The sequence below is a fragment of the Microcebus murinus genome, chromosome 1 (assembly GCF_040939455.1).
Source record: "Microcebus murinus isolate Inina chromosome 1, M.murinus_Inina_mat1.0, whole genome shotgun sequence".
In the NCBI taxonomy this organism is placed as follows: Eukaryota; Metazoa; Chordata; class Mammalia; order Primates; family Cheirogaleidae; genus Microcebus; species Microcebus murinus.
The window spans coordinates 17,864,202-17,886,804 of NC_134104.1; the positions used below are offsets into that span (position 1 = coordinate 17,864,202).

The window sequence follows — 22,603 nt, forward strand, 5'->3', positions numbered from 1 at the left end:
GCGATGGCGTCTGTGGGACTTTGTCCCCATAAAGGAGACACTTACTTCGCTGCAGAGCCCACGAGGTGGCGGGCCAACCACCCTGCGGCCCACCACTTCTGGGCCACCGCCACGCCCGCCCGGGAACCAACGTGCCCCTGCTCGGGGACGCTGGACCTCGGCCAATTAATCCTCAGGAAGATAAGAACGCGCCCCCCAGTGGCGGCGCGCAGCCCGAGCGCCGGCCCGGAACGGAATTGTCATACGGAACCCTTGCTGCGCGCTCAGATTCCGGGGGAAGAGGGCAGAGAAGGACCTGTGCGTCCCGGTCTCCACGGCTGCGATGGAGGCGATGGCCCTGGGGGTCCGAAGACTGCGCCTCTGGCGGGTTGCTCCTGGTGGCAGGGCTGGCTGGAGTGAGTTTCAGAGGCCGTGGAGACGGGGAGCGAGGTCTAGAGAGTGGTGTCTGTCCAAATTGGGCTTGAAGCGGGTCCTGGGAGGTTTTGCGGACAGAGCAAGGAGAAGGGTTTCTCAGCTCACTCTCCTCCCTTCCCCCGCGGCAGTTGCCTCCTCTCAACCCGGGAGTAGAAAACCGTGGGAGCGAGGGGGGTTGCGAGAGGGCAGGGGCCGCGGCAAGAGCTTAGGGTACTTCTGGGAAGGAACCCACGTCCCGGGCAAATACTTCCTTTTCTTCTCCTAGGAATACTCGTACTTTTCAAGTCTCTTGATTTTGCGGTTTGGAAAACTAAGCCCAGCATTTCTTGCCCTGGATATTGATAGTTTTGGTGTGGGAACTTTAGTATGCTGAAGTTTCCTTGCCCTTCAGACGTTTTCAAACCGACCACTTTGCTCACCCTCGCAGTCACTTTGGTTTAGTTTTGACTTTGCTTCCTGGTTCCTTTTTGCCCCTTATTGTAAAGCACAGAGTGGAATGCCGCAGAGGAAATTGGTGGGAAATAGAGATCTGATGTGAAAGAGCAAATTTAAAGTAGGGGTGCAGAGCTGGGCCAGCTGCGTTTCTTCTGTTGGCGTTTTAATTGTTGATATTAGCAATTTAAGTTGACCTATGAGTGCATTTTTGGCGAACGAAGTTTAAAATTCTGTTGCCTCTTATCTTTCCTTGTTATAGGAGAAGGAGGATGATACGGCAGTGCATCTGGTTGGATATAGGCAGTGTATTATTCATTTTTTTTTTCGTACTTATTGTAACTTCTCCACAGGATGTATAGCAACATCACCAGCTTCTCAGCTGTCACCAACAGAATTGACAGAAATGCGGAATGATCTCTTTAATAAGGAAAAAACCAGGCAGTTATCATTAACTCCCCGAACTGAGAAGATAGAAGTTAAACATGTTGGGAAAACTGACCCCGGCACTATCTTCGTGATGAATAAAAATATTTCAACTCCTTATAGTTGTGCCATGCGTAAGTATCGGAGTCAGGATACAGTTTTGGCCGTTTTACTCGAGCTGTGCGGAAGAGCCGGTGCAGGAGACAAGATGTTGTCATTGCTTCCTAAACTTCCCAGAAGTTCTCCTTTATTTGACAACTTATTGTGTGTTCACTGCCTCTTTAGCTCTGAAGGGTACTATGAATAGTACTAGGTTGGCACTGTAGTTGTTTTGCCACCTTTTTCTTTCTCCCTCTTCACTGTATAGCCTAACTTAGATTTTTTTTAATCTGCTTGCCACTTGCCTCAGCTGTGTGTTGTGTTTTTGTTTGCATTTATATGTACATGTGGTAAATGTGTGAATGAAAATGTTCATGGGGTGAATGTGATTGTGGTGAAAATATTTGTTTTGTTCTTATCTTGAGGGAGATAGTTGTGCCCGATGTGTGATTTGGTGTTGAAATGAAGGGAACAGCGCCTCTATTTGGATAGTAGCTTTAATAGAACTGGTAATATTTAAATTAAGAAAGCTCCCAAAATATACAGATCCACTCAGGCGTGACGAGCTGCATTGTTTAACTTTTGAAAAACTCAGTAGTGATTCCACTTAAGAAATTAACAACTTTAGTTATCAGCTTAGGCTGGCTTTAAAGAATGTACAGCCTCACTATTTCTTTACTCTGGCACTTGAATTAGTATTTATGATAATTATTTCCTCATTTGTTTTTCAAATATTTCTTGAACCTCTGCTATATGGTCGGCATTAGGATTACAGAGGAGGGTAAGACAAAGCTCAGGTCCTGAAGGAGCTTTATACACATCATATGTAGAGGTGAAGCTTCTGAACCATCCTCCACATGACCCCTACTCTGAGACTTTCTTGCCATTTGTACCTTCAGTCATTCAGCAAACTTATTGAGCACCTACTATATTCCCTGCCTGGTGCTAGGTTCTTCATATGTTTATGAATGAGCAAAAATAGACATGATCCCTGGCTTTATGGAATTTATGTAGTGGCTGATAATTTAGACCCTGTAGTTTGACCACTTGTGTGAGTAGCTGTGTACTTGCAAAACATCTAAGGAAGTTTAGAGTTACATTCTGGGGTTATGGAACAGACCACAACTGATTGCCTTATATGTGTATTCATATTAATAATTAAGAAATGATAACTACACTATTTAACTTGAAGAGTTTATGTCGGAAGTAAGAGATGGTTTGAGAGCAAAACCAAAAACCAATCTAGAACAGATTTATGTGGGTGTATATTTTCCCTTCTAAGTTTTATGTTCATCTATCCAAGTATATCCATGATTATGTTCTCTAAATATTTAGCTCTTAGAAAATGTTTTATTAATAATTGACAAATTATGAGAGATTTTAAGGTTTTTTGTAATTAACTTACTATCTCACACTAATTTTAATTAGATGTATTAATGTCCAAAAGTAACTGATTTTCGTGGGCCTTTGCACTTGTTTGACATAATTTGAGTTTTTCCTTAGTGCCAATAAAGCTCAATTACTAAATAAAAAATTGACAAATTAATTTCAAAGTAGATTTAACTCTAATGATTTTCGTAAATTATTGTTAATAACAATACTTTGAATGTATTGGGTATTATTTTTCTTATTGGTTATAGATGTAATATTTAATACTTTTTTTTCCAAAAGAGATAATCTTCAGAATCTTGCCTTTCCATTGTTTTACTCCTTAATGAAACATTAACATGTAACTTTTCACTTTGGATTTTATTAGCTTTAGATTATCAGTTTATTTTTAATTTTTAGATTTAAGTGAGTGGTACTGCAAGAAGTCTATTCTGGCTCTGGTGGACGGACAGCCTTGGGACATGTATAAGCCTTTGACCAAGTCCTGTGAAATTAAATTTCTTACTTTCAAAGATGATGATCCAGGAGAAGTGAATAAGGTATTTGTCTCTGCATTCTTTTTTTCTTCTCCCAATTTTTCCTTCTTTTTACTAAAACCTATATTCTGTGGAGTGTAAAATGTGAAAATATGGTCAAATTCTTCAAATGTTATACTGTACCAGATAGTGTTTTACTTGTTAGATCATGCACTTTCATAGTTCATAAAACACCAGTGTTATCCATTTCTCTGTATTTTGGATTGAGAAAACTATATGACATGTCTTTAACATTCATATCTTTGTTCAACTTATGTTTATTAATCATATTCCATATTATGGGTGATTCCATTTCCACTGCTGCTGCTTGAATTCAGCTTTGACCTTATTCTTTGGATGGTTTCAATAACTTTAACTCAGGCCACCACCCCCCTTGTTTAGTACTTAAAGTCTTCCTTCACAGTCCTGTAAGAGTTTTATTGAGTGATACGACTAAGGATCATGTTAGCCCTAAAGAATGTGTCTACCTCATAACATTCACATGACTTTTCAGGTTCTGCATAATCTGCCCCCAGGCTGCCTTTCCAGCTTTGCCTCCCACAGTATCTTTCCACTTCTTCTTTGTTCCATCCACCTTAGAATGCTTGGTCACTAATGGTTTGTGCTGTGTTATCCTCCTGGCGTTTGTTGATGCTCTTTCTTCAACACTGAACATTGAACACTGAACATTGTCTTTTCTCCTTGTTAAAATCCTGTTTGTCTTTTATAATTCAATTAAAATGCCATCTGCTCTGTGGTACCTTCTAGGTTTCTGCTTTTCAGAATTAATTCTTTTCTCTAGGGTTTTGCAACACTTGGCTAGTCTCTAGATAATGATGTTTTAATTTTGTCTTGTCACAAAAACTGTTGAATGCATTAGAATCTTGGCTCTGTAAAGACAGGGACCATTTCCCTTATTTGACCTAGTCCCTGACTTTCATACAGTAGGTGTTTAATAAATATTTGTTGAAATACTTAAGAAAATGATAGAAATGATAATACCAATTAAATATATGTTATGTAATCAATCAGGCACCATTCTGGATGATTTATAGATAATAACTTGTTTAATTTTCCTATTAACTCTACAGAGTAGGTGCTATTCTTCCCATTTTCCTAATGAGGAAATTGTGACAAGGAGAAAGAGGTTCAGATCTTGACCAATGTTACTGGTTTAAGGACATGGTAGAGCCCAGATTTAAACCTAGGCATCCTGACTGGAGTTCAACAGACATTTAAAAATGTTTAAGTAGGATAGATGAAGTACGTTTTGCTACTTGCCTTCAAGGCCTGGCTTTGTACTTATTTTTAGTGCAATATGGTTGCATAGAATGCATAGTGGAGCAGTCTCTGCCATGCACAAGCAAATGACCTCACTCTTGTAGTCCTTAGATGTGGAGAAGAGCTTATGAAAATCAGTTGCTCAGAGTAATGTCTGTAAGGGGACTAGCATGGGCAGGTATGGTGCAGGGTATATATTTTTCCTTGTGAATTCAATAAGGTCATTATGTGGATATCTATATCTGCCTTGTCCATGAGTCAACATGTGCTAATAAAATGAAAGCCCAGTTAGTGGTGAGGCTGCTCTGTTATAAATATGATAACTGGACTAATGTGTCATGATGTAAGGTATAGTATAGGAGTCATAAGTAATTCTTAAAGGTTGAGTTTTTCTCTCTATATTTATAAATGGTATAAACAGTTATATGTTAATATATTTATTTTATTTGAGCATTACTTTAACAAGTTTACTTTATCCTGGGTTGAAAATAAATATTATTAGATAGTAAAACTATCGGTTGATAGCCCTTATGTTGTCTCATATCTTACACAGAAACATTGTTAACAGAGTGAAGTTAGTGTTTCATTCTTTCCTGGTTTTTACTTGGTAGAGGTAATGTCACGGCTTGATGGTAACTGTTGTTGCATGCTGACAACAGATATACGAGAAATGCGTCCTAAGTCAAAGATTGACTTAAATTTTCATATTGTAGAAACTTTAGTGAATCTTACTATGTATTATGTTTGTGCATATTTCTTTTTCCCCTAGGCTTACTGGCGTTCTTGTGCCATGATGATGGGCTGTGTAATAGAGAGGGCGTTCAAAGATGAATATGTGGTCAGTTTGGTTAGGGCTCCAGAAGTCCCTGGTAATGTACACATATAAATTTATATAATTTTTATAATCCTTGAATATTTTGGTACCTATTTTTGATGATTTATAGAGTATATTTTTAATTTTATCTAATATAAATTACCATTTTACATGTATTTCATTTATTGTGAGTAACAAAATTTATCCTATTATGATTAAATATGAAGTAATCTTTGGGGGTCAGTAACTAACATGATAGAATTAGTGGAAAGTATTTCTCCTGAATATGGATTTCATAGAATTACATTGTATCAGTATTTATTTCTTACCACTTTAAGCATTTATTTCCAAATTAAATGTGTGGAGGAGGAGGAAATGGGAACATAAGTAGATTGCTGGAAAGAGCTGTGCTTAGGTGGTAGCATTTCACCAGAAATGACCATGAGTCTGGAGAGGGACACCACTGTGGTGAGGTGGAATTGTGCAGCTTCTTTGTAATTTTGCTAAAACTAGGATTTTGCAGCAGCATATATAGTAGGATCATATGTATAATTTTTTTTTAAAAAAGCATGTACACCAAAAATATTTAAAAGAAACTTAAGAAATGATTCTAAGATGAGCAAAACAACAAAAATGGAGATATTTAGGAGATATAAAAAATTCAGTCTTCATGTCCATTTAGTCATTCATCTACTTACTAAATATCTTGTTGAATTTTTATGTCTACATTTGAAATCTCGATAGTACTAGTATTCCTAAAGAATACTTGAATTTGTATAGTACTTGAATAGTACTAGTATTACTAAAGAAAACGTGAATGCTTAAAATATTGATGGTTTTGGGTTAATAAAAGGTGAGTTAATTTTTTGGGTGGGGGAAATTTGATATAGCTCTTGCAGGCAGCTGAGATAATAGCAACAGTTTTATAATTTGTAGAGTTGGGAGAGATTGCTAACTCTTCATTTTATGGTCTAAATATTCAGTTGTTGCAAATTTAACTTTCTGTTAGGGCAGATTTGACTTTGCTTTTTATTTTGATTGTATTTACAGTAATTGCTGGCGCCTTCTGCTATGATGTAGTTTTAGATAAGAGACTTGATGAGTGGATGCCATCAAAAGTAAGTATGTTCTTTGGAGTAATTTTTGAGTCTATGCCTTTCTCTGTAAGACTTATTCCTCTGTTAGTATTGTTCAATGGTACTGCACGTTGAGGACATTTAAAAGAATCCTTGTTGCTTTTTGCAGTATATTTTAAGACAGAGGCATATGAATGAGAATATTCACAATAGCATGATCAGTTGTCTTGAAGCTTTATGTCCTGCTTTACCTTTTCTTGAAGTGCCTTCTATTCTTTAAGATAGTGGTTTTACAGATAAACATAATATAAAATATAGAAACTTAACTATCTTGGTTGATGTGGTAGTAGGGATCTGGGGGATATGTCTGTTTGGCTCCTCAGAGCATGGTTTGAAAACCACTGCCTTAAACCATTTTAGCTTATTGTAAACCAGTGAGATCCGTGTATACACAGGGTCACATTAAGAACTGGGATAAATTAAAGAATCAGAGTTTGACAAAGCTAACCCAAACAACAACAAACTAAACTTTTTGTGAATGGTCTACCTTTGTAATGAGGGTGGTCCTTGTTGGTCTGGGACTTGAGTAGCAACAGGCCTCACAAGGATGGTCTAGATCAGGTGCTCAGTAGGTAAGGGATGCTGATGGTTTCCAAAGGTCAAGCCTGGAGACTTAGTTATGATCGGGCAGAATAGGCAAATGCCTAATTCTTAATTAAGCAAAATGCTATGTCCTACATATTGGGAGTTTGGAGAGCAGAAAAGGGGAGTTAGGGTAGCATACCATTTTATCAATTCCACTGTATACACTCTTTATACATTTTAATATCTCTGAAAATAGGCCTTATGACATCTTATAATTGGTAGTATTTCTTGCTTAGTGATAAGATTAGATTTAGTGAAATACTATAGTTCTTCTTTTTTTTTTTTTTTGAGATAGAGTCTCGCCACTATGCCTGCCTGAAATACTATAGTTCTTTTAAAAAAGGGTTTTGGAGTCAGGGCAGATACATCTTTAAATTTGGTCTTGGGGGCTGGGTGTGATGGCTCACACCTGTAATCCTAGCACTCTGGGAGGCCGAGGTGGAAGGATTGCTTGAGGTTAGGAGTTCGAGACCAGCCTGAGCAAGAGTGAGACCCATCTCTACTAAAAATAGAAAAAATTAGCCAGGCGAGGTTGCATGCACCTGTAGTCCCAGCTATGTGGGAGGAGGATTGCTTGAGCCCAGGAGTTGGAAGTTGCTGTGAGCTAGATTGATGCCACGGCCCTCTAGCCAGGGCAACAGATCAAGACTCTGTCTCAAAAACAAACAAACAAACAAACAGATAAATAAATAAATAAATTTGGTCTTGGAAATGACTTCTTGTGTAATCCTGACCATATTACTTAATATCAAGAGGAAAAGAAGAGGGAAACAGAAAGGAAGAATGAGAGAGAGAAAGAGGGAAGAGAGGTTGGGGTACGGTGGGGAAGGGTGCAGGGAAGGGATTGAACTATTTCTTCATGATCTCTGAGCTTTTGTTGGTATAGCTTCATTCTTTTCAAATATGTCCCCAAGTTTAGTAGGGGGAGTCAGGTAAAAATTAATGAGATTAAGATCCAACTCTCATTATCTATGAAACTTATTGCCTCTTTTTTCTTTTCCTTCCCTTTTTTTCCTGGGAGGCAGGAGCTTGGTATGTTGCCCAGGCTGGCCTCAAACTGCTGGGCTCAAGTGATCTTGCCACCACCTCAGCCTGCTGAGTAGCTGGGACTATAGGTGCTCCCCACTGTTCCTGGCTTTTTCTTTTTTCTTAAAGACAAAACTTTAAAAAAAAAATGCATTAGCTGATTGCAGTCTCCAGGGGATTGAGTAGATGGCTTAAAGAAAGTAGAGGAGAATTACATTGAGAAATAGTTACATTAAACCATGAAAGTGGATTTTTTATGTAGTAAATTATTCCTTTAAGAATGGAGAAGAGGCTAGGCATGGTGGCTCATGCCCGTAATCCCAGCATTTTGGGAGGCTGAGGTGGGAGAATTGCTTGAGCTCAGAAGTTCAAGACCAGCATGAGTAACACAGAGAGACCCTGTCTCTACCAAAAATAGAAAAATTAGTCAGGCATGGTGGTGTGCTCCTGCAGTCCCAGCTACTTGAGAGGCTGAGACAGGAGGATCACTTGAGTCCAGGAATTTGAGGTTGTAGTGAGCTATGATGATGCCAAAAAGAAAAAGAAAAAAAATGGAAAGGAGTCATTTCATGTAAAAAAAACTCTAATAGGATTTTTATGGAAAGAATTTTATTATCAAAATTATTTGCGTAATGGTGCTTGACTTTTCTGTTAGTAATGATTTATATAATACTGAAAACTCAATTAGAGTTTTCATTAAAAATCTCATAAATATTGTTAATGTGTATTAATCATTTTAATTATATAAAATTTTCATTAAACAGAAATTTATAATATTGACCATATGTTATATTTTGTACAGGGCTAGTGATGACATCATATTTCTAGTGAAACTTTCTGAATTATGAAAACAGTTTTTTCCCCATGTATTTAATACACTTAATTTTATTCATATGGTAAACATAGTTTTATGTCTTGCTGTTTGTTAGCATTTTTACTTATTGCTGTAGGGTTTTAATAAACATAAATAAGGCTGAATATGTGGATGAAATGTTTATTAAAATTTCTTTGTAGACTTATATATAATGTCCCTAGTTATAAGGGACCAGTTCCACTGAGAATTGAACAGTGGGAACTCAACATTTTGAAAACATTTGGGGAAAGGGAAAATTGGCTTTCTGTTAATTGGCAAATGTTCCAGTAGGGCTCTGTTTTTGTTGGGATGTGCATACATATATGGACCAGAGTCTTTTGCTGAGTTTATAAGGTTCAGAAAAGATGGTAAAATCTTGTTGTTTTTTAATTTATCTCAATAAAAGCCCACTGGAACTCCAAAAAACATTATTTTTATTAATATAAATGCAGACTGATATGTTAAGTACAGGTAAATATCAAGTTTTATAGTTTGTAAAGGTGGGAAAATGTTTATGGTCCAAACATTCAGTTGTTGCAAATTAATAACTTTTCCTCCTAACAAATTTGATTTTGCTTTTTAATTTGTTGGATTCATAGTAGTAAGAATACATTTTATCTTATCTAGCTTGTGGAGAGGTGCTTTTAAGTAAATTTTTACTAAAGGTTATTACTTTTATTTTGAAGGAGAACCTACGTTCCTTCACAAAAGATGCTCATGCTTTAATTTATAAAGATCTTCCATTTGAAACTCTGGATGTTGAAGCAAAAGTGGCATTAGAAATATTTCAACACAACAAGTAAGCGTTGGCTTCCTTTAAAATAAGTTTAAACCTCTCAGAATTAAATGTAATGAAGAAAATTCAGATCTTAAGATTTTTATATTTGATATTCTTATGATACTGCTTTATTTTCCACTTTAAGATCTCTTTTTCTGCACAAGGCTAATTACTTTTGTTCATCTCATTATTTGTTTCACTCAGAAAAATATTCCCCACCCTCCTTAATAATTTTCTCACTTCCTTTTGCTTCTCTGTTTCTTAGGTTAGCCCTTCTGTTTATATTGATATAGTGGTATGTTTCCCCCTTTTTTTTGCCCACTGAGAAGTGATAGCATATATTAAATAACTGTATTATTTTGTGCACTTGGCAGCCTTTCTTTCCCATCCTTCCACTCATTAAATGAGAAGGATAAGATTGAAAATGTAAGCAGTTTGGAAGGCAGCTAACAGCTGAAGAACAGTGTTTACACAACTAGGTTTTAGTCTTTTGCATGTGAATTATTCATTTGGTGGATTTTCTTTGTTAACATTTTAAATCCTGCCTGGCGGCCGGGCGCTGTGGCTCACGCCTGTAATCCTAGCTCTTGGGAGGCCGAGGCGGGCGGATTGCTCAAGGTCAGGAGTTCAAAACCAGCCTGAGCAAGAGTGAGACCCCGTCTCTACTATAAATAGAAAGAAATTAATTGGCCAACTGATATATATATATAAAAATTAGCCGGGCATGGTGGCGCATGCCTGTAGTCCCAGCTACCCGGGAGGCTGAGGCAGAAGGATCACTCGAGCCCAGGAGTTTGAGGTTGCTGTGAGCTAGGCTGACGCCACGGCACTCACTCTAGCCTGGGCAACAAAGTGAGACTCTGTCTCAAAAAAAAAAAAAAAAAAAAAAAAAAAATAAATCCTGCCTGGCTTCTCAATTCCCTTTCTCAGTCAGAAAACTTCTATTTCACCTTCTATTATTAGTTATAAGAATATAAACTAAATTTTAATATTAATCTAATAGAAAATAAGAATTAATTAGAAAGGGAAATCTGTGCTGCAAAAAAATTAGATAGATACTATAGTCTGAAGCCAAAATATGCACCTACAAATTGTTAAAAGCTATGGATTAGAACTTCTTCAGGTATATGGGAATTGAATTACAAATTCTCATAGGGATAGTTTGTACTAGATATATTCTCAGGTTAGTTTACAATTCTTCTTGACCCATATTCTAGCGTGGCATTTCTCAAAGTGATATGCCTCATAATATTCTTCCATAAGACATTAATTGATATGCTGAAAAACATGTACCATTGTACATTCAGCTGAGTCTGGAGAACAGTGGCATGAAAATTTTACTCATTGCACTCTAGGGTCTCCCCAAGTGTATTAGAAGAATATATTTCAAATATATTGGCCCGTGGAACATTTTTTCTTAATGTTTTTAGCATATCTTGGAGCCAGTGGTCTTAGAAACCAGTTGTAATGTACATTTTAACTGAACTAGAGTATAGATAGTATGGTAGAACCAAACCACCATTTATAGCATTAATTCTATAAGAAAATTCCTTGGGCTATTAAGAGCACATCAAGTCACTTTCTGTGCCAAAAGTCTAGGCACATTCTGTCCAAAAGAAATATAATAATGATTTTAAGTTTTCAGGTAACATTTTAAAAAGTCAAAAGAAAAGGGGAAGTTAATTTTAATTAAATAATATATCTAAAATGTTATTTCAACATGTGATTAATATTGAAAAATATTAATGATATTTTAATATTTTTTCACTGTAAGTCTTCAGAATCTGGTATGTATTTTACATTTAAGGCACATTTTAATTAGAACTGATCACATAGCTATGTTACTGAACATTTTGCTTTCTTTTTTTTTTTTTTTTTTGAGACAGAGTCTCACTTTGTTGCCCAGACTAGAGTGAGTGCCGTGGGGTCAGTGTAGCTCACAGCAACCTCAAACTCCTGGGCTCAAGCAATCCTCCTGCCTCAGCCTTCCGAGTAGCTGGGACTACAGGCATGCGCCACCATGCCCGGCTAATTTTTGTATGTATATTAGTTGGCCAATTAATTTGTAGAGATGAGGTCTTACTCTTGCTCAGGCTAGTTTCGAACTCCTGACCTTGAGTAATCTGCCCACCTTGGCCTCCCAGAGTGCTAGGATTACAGGCGTGAGCCACCGCGCGCCCAGCCACATTTTGCTTTCAACTTCCATTTTGCGTGCTTTGAGATTTCCCTTTCTCCTACTTAGGTGTCAACATCTGGTAGGGGGTTCTGGTTTTTGTTAACTTAGTTGAGTGTGTTAGGAGGAAGGGGATAGTTTGGGGGCAAATTTGAGAGGACAGAGAATGTTGGATCATTGAAGGTGGGTCAGTGATTGGGTCTTTCTGTTGCAGGAAGAAGGGTGGGAAATTTTTGTAGCTTTGGCTCACAGGGACAGAAGCAAGAGCATCCCTTAGAGGTGGGTCAAGAGGAATAAGTATTCAAGGGAAGCAGTCCCTCAGTAATGCATGCCACCTATGCGTTGGCTGTGGCAGAAAGGGTATGGCAGTAAATAGATGTTTTTGCATAAACCGCTGCTCCCAAACCTTGACACATCACTGCCCGTGCATGCACGCGTGCACACACATTATTTGTTTAGCACTCTGGGTTAAACAGACAAAGCTCCTAATAGTAAGTGGTAAAGTCATGGTTTGAACCTGAGCTGTGCAGTTCCATCTGTGCTTTTAGCTATCTTGACAGAATTGGGTAGATCTGAGAGACATTTGGGCGGTAGAATTGACAGAACTTAATAATGAATTGGATGTAGGGGGTATGGTGGGAGAATGAGGAATCAAGGAATTCTGGGTTTTTCACTTGGATGTGTAGCTGGTTGGTGGTGTCATACTAAGATAGGAAATTTAGGAGGAGGAATAAGTTTGGGTGTGAAAAGAGGTGGCTTTTTTGTTCAGGTTGGAAATTTGGGGGTTTAAGGTGCTTGTGGAATATTCTAGTGGGTGTCTAGATGATTCTTGGATATATAGTTTGGTGCTCAGAAGAGGTAGGTAGAATAGAAGCAGAGATACGAAAGATATTAACTGCATAAGTATTAACTAATGCTTGCAATTCAAGGAGCTAGCCTAGGGAGGATGCTCAGAGTGAAGAGAGGGTATAGGATAGAATCCTTAAAGAGTAGAGAAAGGAGAGGCCACCAAGGTAAAATAACACGAGTAGGGAATGCCACTGAAACCTGTGGAAGAGCACTTTAAGAAGCGGAGGTGAGCAGTGTTGTTAAGAAAATGAGTACTGAGAAGTGTCCATTAGGTTGGCACCAAGCAGGTACCTGTGACTGCTGAGAACAGTTTGTTGGAGTCATGGTGCCATCACCAGATTAAAGGCAGGTGAGGCCCTAAGCATAAACCACTCTCAAAAAGTATGGCAGAAGAGGAAGGGAGGTGTCTTTAAACATCTTTTTGTATATTTAGAGTTAAAAAAAAATTTTTTTATTTTCTACTTTTCAGGTACAAAATAGATTTTATAGAAGAGAAAGCATCTCAGAACCCTGAGAGAATAGTCAAGCTACATAGGTAAGTCAAGCTACATAAGGTAAAAGTCTACAAATTGGCTGCTATGTTAATTGAGAGTAAGGCTTAGCTTTATTGTTATTTGAAATGAAGTGTCTGACTGAAATAGAGAAATTTCTACTTTATTTCGTTATTGCCTTAATTTCTTTTGCTTTGTTAATAATTGTTTTGATATGGAGGTAAACGGAAGCTTTAAATCAGACGTCCTCAAACTACGGCCCACGGGCCACATGCAGGTGTTTTTGCCCGTTTGTATTTTTACTTCAAAATAAGATATGTGCAGTGTACATAGGAATTTGTTCATAGTTTTTTTAAACTATAGTCCGGCCTTTCAGTGTTCTGAGGGACAGTGAACTGGCCCCCTGTTTAAAAAGTTTGAGGACCCCTGCTTTAAATAATCTTCAGGGACAGTTGTGTTTTCTGTTTCTCATTTTATTGTTTGCTATTTTTATTTCATTTCAAGAATTGAAAACTAGTGTTTAATATGTAATTTTTAGGAGTTAATTTTGAAATTGGGCAACATAATCACTGTTATGAATTGAACATGATAATTCATGTGTGCACTCAAATATGAATGCTGACTAGTTATTATGTTACATGTGAGTAAGTTAAATGAATATGCTTTCTGATGCATGAATGAGAAAGGGCCACTACTTATACTGACATTCTTTTATGGAAAGCAAGACCCAAGGCAACACATATGTAGAAATGACTTCATGGTCTGGGTCTGTTTTCTCAACCTGAGGTTTTCATGATTTGGACTTAACTATTTTCCTCTAGAGACTGCTTTTGGTTTCTAAATACAATCCGTCCCATGTACTGAATTCTAAACTCTGTTGTATGGGTATTGTAAGCTTGTGGGTTATCAGTTTTGGACAGTCAGATCTGCTTGATAGCATGATGTGTTCCGTGACTCATAAACACCTTTAAATTTATATAAGTGCTAATTAAGAAAAAGATTCAGTTGATTTAATTTTAAAAGTTTTAGTCTTTAAAGAGTGTTATGTCAGGGGTCATTAGAGACTAAACTGAGCCATATTGAATGTTCTTGATTAGAAATGTAACAGCAAAGAGAATGAATATTTTGTTTTCAAACTATTATAAATGATTAGAATGTTGAGGTTTTGTTTGTTTATTTTTAAAATCATATCAGAATTGGTGACTTCATTGATGTGAGTGAGGGCCCCCTTATTCCAAGAACAAGTATTTGTTTCCAGTATGAAGTGTCAGCAGTTCACAATCTTCAACCCACCGTGCCAAGTCTTATACGAAGATTCCAGGGTCTCTCTTTACCCATTCACTTAAGAGTAAGTAACGCTTAAAGTTCCAGATCTTCCAGTTTGGGTATAGATGTAATTCTGGACTTCATTTTATACCAATTTGAAGGATATAAATTTTAATTTTTCTTAAGTCGTGTGACACTAGTATTTTGTAAACTTGGGTTTATGATTTAAAAAAGTTTGCCCAGGGTATAAACATATAATTACAAGAGAAACATTAGTTGAAAAAATTAAATCAAATTGAGATAGTGTTTTTAATATTTCAAATTAGCATAAATAAGGGTGCATTGAAGAGATATTGGAGTGCATCTTGGTAAGACCTTTCTGGAGTGCCTTTTTGGCCTTACATTTGGCATACTCGTCTAATTCTAATGATCTGTTCATGACCCAAACCTATCATTTTCCACATGGCTCCCATCCCTTGCTGATCCTTTTTTTTAATTTAAATTTTCTATTTTGGGATAATTACAGTTATAAGAAATGATACAGAGAGATCCCATGTACCTTTACCCAGTTTCCTCAGTGGTAGCATCTTGGAAAACTAAAATGCAATGTTGTAACAAGGTGTGAACACTGATATAATGAAGGTACAAAACAATTCCTTCACTATAGGGAACCCTCATGTTGGCCTTTTATAACCCTACTCATTTCCATCCCCTTCCCTCTAATGTCCCTCATGCTCCTGTCTCCCTGCCCCTGGCAACTACTACTCTGCTTTCCATTTCTATAATTTTGTCCTTTCAGGAATGTTACATGAATGAGATCAAATAGTTTGTAATTTTGGGGGATTAGCATTTTTTACTCAGCATAATTCTCTGGAGATTCATCCAAATTGTTGAGTATATCAATAGTTCATTCTTATTGTTGAGTAGTATTTCTTGGTATGGTTGTGCCACAGTTTAACCATTCATCCATCAAAGGACATCTGGGTTTCCAGTTTTATGTTGTGATGAATAAAGCTGAAATTTGTATACAGGTTTCTGTGAATATACATTTTCATTTCTATGAGATAAATGCCCAGAAGTGCAATTGCTGGGTCATATGTTAAGGTGTATATTTATTTCTTTAAGAAACTTTCAAACTGTGTGCCAAAGTAGCCGTACCATTTTACATTTCTGCTAGCAATGTATGAATCATCAGTTTTCTTCATCCTCACCAGCATTTGATATGGTCACTTTTTTTATTTTAACCATTCTAATAAGTTTATAGTGATTTCTCATTATAGTTTGAATTTGCATTTCCCTTTGGGCCAGTGGTTGTGAATATCTTTTTGTGTGCTTATTTGGCATCTGTATATGTTCATTGGTGAAATGTCTGCTCATGTCTTTTTCTTGTATTATAATTGGATTGTTTTCTTTTTTTACAGTTGAGTTTTGAGAATTCTTTATATGTTGTAGATATTAGTCTTTTGTTATATATGTAGTTTGCAAATTTCTCTGTTTCTTTGTGTCTGTAGCTTGTGTTTCTTTTTGTCTGTAGCTTGTCTTTTCATCCTAACAGCCTTTTGCAGAGCAGAAATTTTTAATTTTGATGAAGCCAGCTTTTCAGTTTTTCTTTTTATGGACCATGTTTTTGGTGTAAATTCTAAGAACTTTTTGCCTAGCCCTAGGTCCCAAAGATTTTCTCCTGCTTTTTTTTTCCCTAAAAGTTTTATAGTTTTACATTTAAGTCCATGGTCCAATTTGAGTTAATTTTTCCATAAGGTGTGAGATTTAAGTTGAGGCTTATTTTTACCTATAGGTATCAAATTGCTCCAGCAGTATTTGTTGAGAAGGCTGTCCTTCCTCCATTGAATTACTTTTGCATCTTTGTTAAATGTCAGCTGGGCATATTTGTGTGTATCTATTTTGGGGTTCTCAATTCTATTCCATTGATCACATATGTCTGTCCCTCCACCAATACCACACAGTTTTGATTATTTGTAGCTATAAATATGTTGTAAAATCAGGTAGAATAATTCTTCCCATGTTATTGTTCTTTATGGAAATTATTGTCACTATCTTAGTTTCTTTGCCTTTCCATTTAGTTTTAGGACAGTCTTTTCTATGTCAACAAAATCTGTGGGGATTCTGGTGGGAATTTCATTTAACCTGTATAGCAATTTGAGGAGAATTGTCAGTTGTCAAATGCTAAACAAAGCAGCTGTTCTATAAAGAAGTCAATCTTTAATATGTTGTCTTCTAATCTATGAAATCCCTCTTTTTGTTTATATAGCTCTTCTTTCATGTCATTCATTTTGTAATGTTTAGCACATATCCTGTACATATTTGATTTTTCTCCATATACCTGCTTCCTTTACTAGCTTTCCCCGTTTTGGCAGGTGGCACCGTCATCTACCTAGTTGTTTGAGGCAATCCTTAATTCTTTCTTTCCCTCTTAGCTAAGCCCCCCGCCCATCTATCAGCAAGTTCTTTCAGCTTTTAACTCAAAACCATATTCTGAATCCATCCACTACATAGCATCTCATCTACTACTTCTTCCCTTATCCAAGTCCCTCTTTATCTTCATTCCCTTTCCTTCCTTTCACTCTTGCCCTCCACAGTGCATTCTCTACTTAGTAGCCAAAATGAGATATTTTTATTTTTATTTTTTTGAGACAGGGTCTCACACGTTGCTCAGGCTAGAGTGCAGTGATATCATTGTAGCTCACTGTAACCTCAAACTCCTGCGCTCAAGTGATCCTCCTGCCTCAGCCTCCTGAGTAGCTGGGGACTAAAGGAGCACACCACTGCGCCTGGCTAATTTTCTGTTTTTACTAGAGACGGGGTCTCACTCTTGCTCAGGATTGTCTTGAACTCCGGAGCTAAAGCAATTCTCCTAACTTGGCCTCTCAAAGTGCTGGGATTACAGGCATGAACCACCATGCCCAGCATAAATGATCTTTTTAATACACAATCTGTTATGTAATTTCTCTGTCTTAAACTATCCAATGGCTAAAAATCCCTACCTTTTAGTCTCACAGAGCTCTGCATTATCTGGCCCCTACTTGCCTCTCTGACTTCATTTCACACTGCTCTTCATCCTCTATGTTCCAGCTGCACCTTAGGATCTTTATACCAGCTGTTCATTCTGCCTAAGTCAGGCATGATTTTCCCCTTAAATATACCATCCTACTCATTCTCCAGAAGGGTTTGTATGTGGTGTTTAGGAATTTTATCTTTTATCATAGATTTTATGAGCTCATTCATTGTGAAATAGTCACTGGCCCACCCATATACCTTAGCATCACCTTCAGTTAACTTAATAAAATTGATGTGGTCATTATGCACTTAGCACTATTTTCCTTAATGCATTGTGCTGTTACATAAGATTGTTAAGGATTAAGGAAATTGGTTCTGTATACTATTTTCTTTGTCAGGTTGTACTTGTTCTATAGGGTAATTTGCTAAATCCTCTGGTTTTGCCATTTCAGTGTGAAAATGTCACAGTTGGTTCTTAATGACCATCTTATAATTACTTATGATTTAAAGAATGATTTCTAGTATGTTGAAATTGGCTATTTAAGGAAAGAACTGCAATGTACAGGAAAGTGGAGCAGATATTTGCTTCCCATTAGGAGGAATGTTTTTTATGATGGAGATGATTAAGAGGGACAAAGAGGAAGAATGGCATTTTCAGTACTTAAGTCTTTTTCTCCTAAAATGCTAAACAAAGCAGCTGTTCTATATAGTACTTTTCCATAGTGTGATCCACTTTTTTCACTATTTAGCTACATTAGTACTGCCTAGCTTTTTATTTATTTATTTGTTTAGTTTTAAAAGCTATATAAAGACTCAGTCCCTTTTACTTTAGCTTTTCTGCTTTATTTAATTCATAGCCAATGTTTTCTTTTCAAGGCACATTTTACAATATGGGATAAGCTATTGGAAAGATCTCGGAAAATGGTAAGTGTTTTTGACAGATAAGTACTCTTCTATGAAGAGATTTTCATTGAAATTAAGCAACAACAACCAAAGGGGAAAAATAAAAAAGAAACAAAGATAAAGACAAAAAAGTAATAAAATAAAACGTTTTGTAAACCTAATGAACATTTAAAGGATTAAAATTTGTCAAATATATTTTAAAGCTGCCTTAGTGTTGACATTAAATGTTCTGAAAAACCAAATTTGACAGTTTGTGTTTCTGTAGTTTATTTTGTGTCATTAGCATTTAGATTTCACAAGTAGGAGTGATTATGTTTCTTGACCACAACTTACCCTATTCACTATTTCATAGGCACTTAGCTATGTGTTGCTCTTTTACTTAGGTTGTCTGATAGTTGTCCTGTGTAATCTGGCTTCATTAGGCCTTCCTCCTTACCTTGATTTCCTACAACTCTACAGACATTCTGGTCAAGCTTGCAGGCACACAAAGCAGCGCACTTCAGACTTTCAAGTTTGTTTGTTTCTTTGTGACAGTTCTTCTGTCTGAACTCCATTTCCTCTTGTCTGTTTACATCATACTCATTCTTCATTTCTTTGCCTGGGTCTCACATTCTCCATGGAACAGTCTCAGAGTAACTTCCTAACAATTATCCATTGATAAAATTTTGTGCTTGATTGTATACCTCCTTGTATTGTTTTCTTTGCCAGTACATTTATATTTAGTCTCTTAACCCATTTGGGGTTTGTTGTATAAGCCCAAATTTTGAACACAACATTAATATGTGGGAGGGTTACCTAAGAAATAGTTATTGACTATTTTTCATAATGATTTATGTGCCTAGTCTTTATTAATGAATTTACATATAGAAACTATTGTTTAGGTACTTAGCCATAGTGTTTTTGTGTAAAGGTTGTAAGTTTTTTTTCTCATGAGAAGAAAGTATATTTGAATGGATTGAATAATTTTGTCTTTTTGGTTGCTCATTGTGATCATTTTAGATTAAGACACTAGAGAAGAAATGAATAAGAAATGGTTTGGGAAACTCAATAAACAATAATAACTGAATACTTTAAAGCTGAGTTGTCCCCAGACCCCTGGCAAGGACTGGTCTATGGTCTGTTAGGAACGGGGCCTCACAGCAGGAGGTGAAGGCGAGCAAGCCAGTGAAGCTTCATCTGTATTTACAGCCGCTCCCCATCGCTCACATCACCCCATAAACTCCACCTCCTGTCAGATCAGCAGCAGCATTAGATTCTCTAGGAACCCTACTGTAAACTACACATGTGAGGGATCTAGGTTGTGTGCACTCCTTATGAGAATCTAATGCCTGAGGATCTGAGGTGGTGATGCTGGTGCTGGGGAGCAGCTGCAGGTACAGATTATCATTAGCAGTGAGGTTTGGCTGCATAATAAATGTAATGTGCTTGAATCATTCTGAAACCACCCTACCCTCTTCTGGTCTGTGGAAAAATTTTCTTCCATGAAACTGGTCCCTGATGCCAAAAAGGTTGAGGACTGCTGCTTTAAAGGAAGGAAAAATGTAGACAAACATTTTTTTGTTATAGACAGTAACTTATCTAAAATATCTAGTAAAGTCAGTCAATAGATGCTTTTGAAACATTTATTCTGGCTTAGTTGCTTTCTTACTACTGTCCATTTTGCTTATCCAAAGGGAATAAACACATGGTTCATTGATTAAACTAACACAGACTTATTGAGGGTTTATTGTGTGCCAGGTACTGTTATGTTCTGGAGGCACAAAAATGAGTAAAATGTACCTGCTGCTTCAAGGAAGTTACTTTAATGGACTTATAAGGAGACAGTTAGTTGTACATATGGAGCTCTGGCATAAAGAAGAGAAGGACCCAAACCAAGCTGCGGGATTGGTTAAGGAAGGTTCCTTAGAGTGTTTTAAGCTGGCTTTAAAGTATGAGTAAAAGTGGGCCAGACAGATAGTTTGTTGGGGGATGGTTTGGGGGTTTTCTCAGAGGAAGACTTTTCTAGAGGCATGGAGGAATGGAGAACATAGTAAATATAACAAGAATTTGAATGTACAGGTCACATGTTCAGTAGGTGATGGGTTTGTCCAAAGAAGTTTGTTGGAAATTGAATATGAAGGGCTTGTCTTCCATGGTAGGGAACCTCCTCTCCTACCCACCTAAGGTGACAGAAGGTAACTAGAGAATTTTGAGTAGGGAAGTGACCTGCAAATCAGCTATTTCTCTTTAAAAAGTCCATTTTAGGGACAGCATGGAATATAACTGCAACTTAAGCCAAGGATTCTATTAGGGTGATGGAAGAGGATGAGGTCCTAAAGTACAGCCATGGTAGCGAGAATGACTGAGAATTACTTAGGTTGAATTAATATTGATTGTTGATGGAATATGCTGGTAAAAAGGAGTGGATTCTTGAATTCTGAGCTCAGGCAACTGGGTAGAGCCCTTTACCAAGATAGATAGTGTAGGAGGCAGGGCAGATTTTGGGGTGTTGAGGAATTCAGATTTAGCCCTGTTTGTTTGATGTGTCTGAGTAACACAGGATAGAAATAGAGATATATAGATATCTGTTTGTACTAAATCTGTCATATGCCCTATTCTAAATAGAATTATATCTCAGAGGAAAATAAATTGACTTAAAACACCTTGTTGCAGCATTACAAGTATTTTTTCTTATAGTGATGATTTTGTTTTATAGATGAAAAGTAAAATGACAAACTTGAGAAGCCTGTAAAGTACAAGAGAAACTTGTACTTTATCTGATAATTTATATTGGTAAATTGGCCTTTAAGTCTTTCTCTCTTCTTATTTAACGTTCCATGATAATTACTATTGATGGAGAAAGACAAAGGATCATTATAAGAAAAGTACTATGGAATATTTCAAATGGTGGGTGAAGGGTAAAACTGATTGTTTATTAGGAAAGTAAAGCTATTCATGTTTTTTTCAGGTAACTGAAGATCAAACTAAACCGACAGAAGAAAATGCATCTACCTAATAACTTTCTAAAATTTAAATATGTATAGTAAATTAAAATAAAAGTTTTAATATGATGTTTGTATGTGCTTATTATATTCTTTTTCTCCCTAAGATTAATAGTGATCTTTTTCCTTTCTCTAAAGGATAAAACACCTTACGCTGCTCACAATAAAAACTTCATTCAGAAACAGCTCCCTTTCCTCCTGCTGCATGGATGCAACACTTTGCCATGTTTTCTCCTTTTTTTCCTACATATATAAACAGATATGTGCAAATACAAATGTAATTTTTATAAAATATAAATAGGATCATACAGTTTGCATTGTTTGCTATTTTAAAAGTGGTGCGGTAAACATCCTTGTGCAAAATGGCAAGTGTTTATTGCTAGATAATGATATTAACTATTTACTGTGTGCTGGGCTTTGTGCAAAGCCCAGCACATGGAACCTTTTGTTTAATCCTCACAACAACCTGTTGAGAAGGTGTTTCTATTTTTAAAATGAAACAGAGAGAACGTAGAGTTTGAAAGTGGCAAAGCTGAAATTTGAACCCAGCCAGTTTCACTCCGTGCTCTTATGTATTACTCTACACTGCCTTTTAACTCATTTTGTAGGAATAGATTTCTGGCAGTGGAATCATCTACAGAAGCTGGCCTGCCAAAGGTTTTGCCAAATGATGCTTCAAACAACACTGTTAAGAACCTGTTTCCCCTTACCATGAGCATGCCTTGGTTCTCAGTCTTTTAAAAATATTTTGCTAAAAAATTTCTTCCTGCTCTAGTCTGAATAGGTTTTCTGGGTCTGATGCACAGGCTTCCTCTGAGGACCTTATTTTTTTTTCCTGGGTGGGATCTGTTCTTTCCATATCTTCCTGTTTCTTGATTAACTTTCTCATTTTGCTAGAGTTTATCTTTAAGTTCCTTCCTAAGAAGCAATGTGTAAGAGGTGAGCCCTTGCATGTCTAAAGTGGCTTCATTTTGCACTTACATTTGATCAACTGACTAGACAGAATTCTAGATTGAAAAAATTTTCTATTAGAATTTTGAAAGCAGCTGAGTTATCTTTCAGCATCTGATATTGCTAATAAGTCTGATGCCAGTCTGATTTCTTGTTTCTTTTTAAAATTGTATAACCAGTTCTCTGTATCCCCTTCCCTCAACACACTCTGGATCCTGGACCCTTT

The 22,603-nt window shown here is 36.8% G+C and overlaps 1 protein-coding gene across 1 annotated transcript; it reads left to right on the top strand.

Moving 5' to 3' along the window:
• Window positions 1-256: 256 nt before the first annotated feature.
• Window positions 257-21,493, top strand: MRPL39 (mitochondrial ribosomal protein L39). Its single transcript, XM_012764437.3, has 10 exons — window positions 257-395; window positions 1,200-1,406; window positions 3,160-3,299; window positions 5,326-5,425; window positions 6,421-6,488; window positions 9,657-9,769; window positions 13,240-13,305; window positions 14,456-14,609; window positions 18,419-18,466; window positions 21,393-21,493. Exons 1-10 carry the CDS (start codon window positions 323-325, stop codon window positions 21,438-21,440), a joined length of 1,017 nt encoding a protein of 338 aa, XP_012619891.2. The 5' UTR covers window positions 257-322; the 3' UTR covers window positions 21,441-21,493.
• The last annotated feature ends 1,110 nt before the right edge of the window (window positions 21,494-22,603 follow it).

Bases quoted from the DNA above. Each gene is read 5' to 3' on its own strand.
- MRPL39 (XM_012764437.3), top strand. From the start codon at position 323: ATGGAGGCGATGGCCCTGGGGGTCCGAAGACTGCGCCTCTGGCGGGTT. The intron at 3,300-5,325 runs GTATTTGTCTCT...TTTTTCCCCTAG, and splicing joins ATCCAGGAGAAGTGAATAAG to GCTTACTGGCGTTCTTGTGC. The intron at 5,426-6,420 runs GTAATGTACACA...TTGTATTTACAG, and splicing joins TAGGGCTCCAGAAGTCCCTG to TAATTGCTGGCGCCTTCTGC.